Source organism: Lactuca saligna, chromosome 9 (genome assembly GCF_052625555.1).
Source record: "Lactuca saligna cultivar CGN05327 chromosome 9, ASM5262555v1, whole genome shotgun sequence".
NCBI lineage: Eukaryota > Viridiplantae > Streptophyta > Magnoliopsida > Asterales > Asteraceae > Lactuca > Lactuca saligna.
Genome location: NC_136425.1, coordinates 194,323,279 through 194,326,802, shown reverse-complemented (window position 1 = coordinate 194,326,802; position 3,524 = coordinate 194,323,279). Strand labels below are relative to the sequence as shown.

At 33.9% G+C, this 3,524-nt stretch overlaps 1 protein-coding gene across 1 annotated transcript; it reads right to left on the bottom strand.

Moving 5' to 3' along the window:
• Nucleotides 1-1,127: 1,127 nt before the first annotated feature.
• On the bottom strand, nt 1,128-2,217 carry LOC145017857 (small COPII coat GTPase SAR1A-like). Its single transcript, XM_078975814.1, has 3 exons — nt 1,911-2,217; nt 1,639-1,770; nt 1,128-1,517 (listed from the first exon to the last, which is right to left on the bottom strand). Exons 1-3 carry the CDS (start codon nt 2,037-2,039, stop codon nt 1,197-1,199), a joined length of 582 nt encoding a protein of 193 aa, XP_078831940.1. The 5' UTR covers nt 2,040-2,217; the 3' UTR covers nt 1,128-1,196.
• Nucleotides 2,218-3,524: the final 1,307 nt, after the last annotated feature.

The following is a 3,524-nucleotide window of genomic DNA, read 5'->3' as shown; positions in this document are numbered from 1 at the left end:
CTTTTAAATTCAAAACTCACTTTTCTTTCTTCAATGCCCAGACGTTTATAAATCCAAACTAAAGCAACCCTCTATCAAGAAATCAATTTCTTGCTTCAAAACCTAATAAAAAAACGAATCCACGGCAAACCCAAATGTTTGTCGATATCGACAGTTTGCTGCTAGAGAAGGGAGATGAACTCACTACTAATTCGATTCAATTGGAGAAGACGAAGTAACAGATTTCGTCTGCAAGTGCTAGGGGAGGGATGAGAGTATTGGGGGATGCAAGTCATCGATATACACCATCAAGAGTGTGCTTTGTTGACCTTCACCATTAACAATAGATCGTGAGGAGATTTGAAGAGGAAGAGTAACGATGACTTATCTTCACCAAAAGAGTTGTCGACTATAAAGTTTCTTGATTTAGAGCTCAATGAGAATTTGAACACTGACAACCATCGACTGATATGAGATAGAGATTGAGAGAGAGAAACGTGAAGGAGACAGTGATTTTATCAACAACGTTGGTGGTGTTTCAACAGACGAGTTGTTGAAGGAGTTCTTTGTAGAACGATGATGAGATCAAGGTGAGAGATAGAGATCGAGAGAGAGGATCATGAGGGATAAAGTAGTTTCATATGAATTTTTATTTTATTTTCTCTTATATTATAATTATAATAATGGATAATAATAAAAGTAATATTGTAATTTTATGTCTGATAAGGACCCAATACGCAACAACTTTACATGTAATTGACCGTCCGAATTAAGAAAAAAAATTAGGTACCAAACATACAGATTATCCCGGACCACATGGACCATTTGCGTAATTTACTCAAGGATAAAATTGTCATTCATTATTTTATTCACTTAAGAAAAAACAACAAACAAAACGAAAATGAAAATGAAACATATAATCATCATTACTCATCTAGCCAATTTATTCTTAAACTTAATACAACTTTATAATATGTTTGGGATGACCTAAAACCAAAACTTGATATAATATGACAAGATTGTGTTTTTTTTTTCTAAAAACATCATTTGCCAAAAAAAATAAAAAGAACATAAAACATGCCATTTTCAAAACAAAATAACTCCAACAAAATTCCAAAACCACAAAAAAAAAAATTTCCAAAACGATATTTAAAAAAAAAAAAAAGATATATTATAAACTTGTCTAGTTAACAACTCATATTTTTCGATCTTTTTTCCTACTTGATATACTGAGACACCCACTTAAACCCATCTCCATACCCCATCTTCCTCGCAATGCTACACATAAACACCTCCATTGGCCTAACACCCGAATTTTCAAGATTCACCTTACCTTTCCCGGTGGTCAACCCGGTCAAACCCAAATGGAAACGCAATTCTTCTTCAGATGCAGCATAATTCAGGTCGATCTTGTTGCCCAAAATCAAGAAAGGTACATTTGCCAATGATTCGTCTGATAAAAGTGCATCCAGTTCTTTCTTTGATTCCGCAAATCGTTCTCTATCATATGCATCCACCAAGTAAACAACCGCATCCACCTTCATTAAAAAAAACAAGAACACAATTAACTACAATTCATCATCATTAAATCCTTGTTGTATAGAAGAACACGATGTATATTCAACTACAGCATCAAATACAGATTCAATCGAATCATACCTTGGCATAATAATCCTTCCAAACTCTTCGAGCGATCTGATGCCCTCCCAAATCAAAGGCTTTGAACTTAATTGTACCAATACTCAGCTCTTCAGATGTCGGATATTGTGTTGGTTGATGCTGAACAAGTCTCTGAAACGATTAACGCCACACAAATCGGTTTTTAGATTGAAGGAAGTGGTTTTTTCAGACATTATTGCAGAAAATGTTATGCAAAGTATCAATCATATATCGAAATTTTCTATAACAACACGATGATCAAATGAACTAACCTCATCTTTCAACATATGAAGCAAAGTGGTTTTGCCGGCATTATCGAGCCCTAGAAACAAGATCTTAGCCTCCTTCTGCCATAGACCTAGCGACGCCAGAACTCCATAGAACCAATCCACCAAAAACATGATTGCTATTCTCTACAAAATCTATGAGCTTCGATTTTTCAAAAATTACGAACAACAACCAAGTTCACTAATCAATTACACCCAAATGAGATCGATTCAACAACTAAAACTTCCTAGAAGAACAAGAAAAGCAGAAGCGAAATCAAATGTGGCACAATTTTGAATTTTAGGTCTTTTTTGGTATAGTTATATACCACCTGTGTGTGTATGTGTATCAGTGGAATGTGAGCCGTTGGATCTATCAAACCGGTTGATCATAGAAAGTGCGTGTATCGAACCAATAGGATTTGAGAGAAATGGAAGTATTTTGTCATCAAGTGAATCTGAGCCGTTAGATTGATTTGCTAGGCTGTAGTGTAGCTGATCAGATCTTCTTATTTGCATGTTGCCCCTTCAAGAATACCGTATTTTTTTTCAATTTGGTCTATATATTCAAATACTTGTCGTTATCTTCTATACTTTTTAAGTACAATACAGTAAGGTAAGAATGTTATTGGGAAAATGATCTTTGAAGGTAATAAAGTGTTTTATAAGTATTTATTTGGTCCCTTATCTTTTTTTTTGTCTTTATTATACCATTGAACTTAATAATCTTGCTCACCAAAACCCTCGATACCGGTTGTTGTAGGTTACTACTTATGTAGATATTATGTGGCATTATGTGCCATAAACTGGGCTTATTAATTGCAAAGTTGCAGTACTACATCGTTCTTGCTCTAGATCAACATGGATGCTTCTTCTTCTTCTATTTCTTCCAAACAAAATGCTGAATTTCAACCTAAAAATCCTTGTTACTGTGGGTTACCATCTCGTGTACGAACTTCACGAACTAAAGACAATCCAGGAAAAAAAATCAGATTATGCCCTAACTCCATGGTAAAGCAAATGTTTTTTTACTTTTTGTTTAATCTTCTTTCTTTAACCAATTTGTTACTTTTTTCAAGAATGAAGGACCAAAATGCAAGTTCTGGGAATGGTTGGAGCCTGAAACCCCTGAAAATGAAGTCAATTATGGGAAGGACGAAAAAGAACTGTGCAATTTAACCCTCAAAGTTTCTATATTAGAAAACGAGATCAGCATTTGTAAGATGAAGATGGAACAAAAAAAAACTTGGTTGTTAGACAAGAGTTTGAAAAACTCAAATGGAAGTTATTTACTCATAAAGTTGTGATGATTGTGTTGTTTCTGTTGTTTGTGTTTAAGAAGTAGTTAGTTTAGCTGTATTCAAAGACTAAATGTAATCCTTAATGTTGTAATTTGTTTGATGTATTAAGACTAAATCTTTTTAATTAATGATAGTTTGATGTTTTGAGTGCTTTCCAAGAAGTATTAATGTGTTTAACAGGTTAGTGAATTGGATATGATGCATGGGTAAAATGGTCCATATTAAAGTTGGCTGTAATTAATTGTTAATGTCTTGATGTGATCCAAGGGTAAAATGGTCCAGATTAACCACATTGGATACATCAAACATTTCTTAATGT

What these genes read in the sequence shown, in the direction of transcription:
- LOC145017857 (XM_078975814.1), bottom strand. Translation starts at nt 2,039, where the DNA reads ATGTTTTTGGTGGATTGGTTCTATGGAGTTCTGGCGTCGCTAGGTCTA. An exon ending in TTCATATGTTGAAAGATGAG is followed by an intron (nt 1,771 to 1,910) that starts GTTAGTTCATTT and finishes TAATCGTTTCAG; the next exon opens with AGACTTGTTCAGCATCAACC. An exon ending in GGAAGGATTATTATGCCAAG is followed by an intron (nt 1,518 to 1,638) that starts GTATGATTCGAT and finishes TTTTTAATGAAG; the next exon opens with GTGGATGCGGTTGTTTACTT.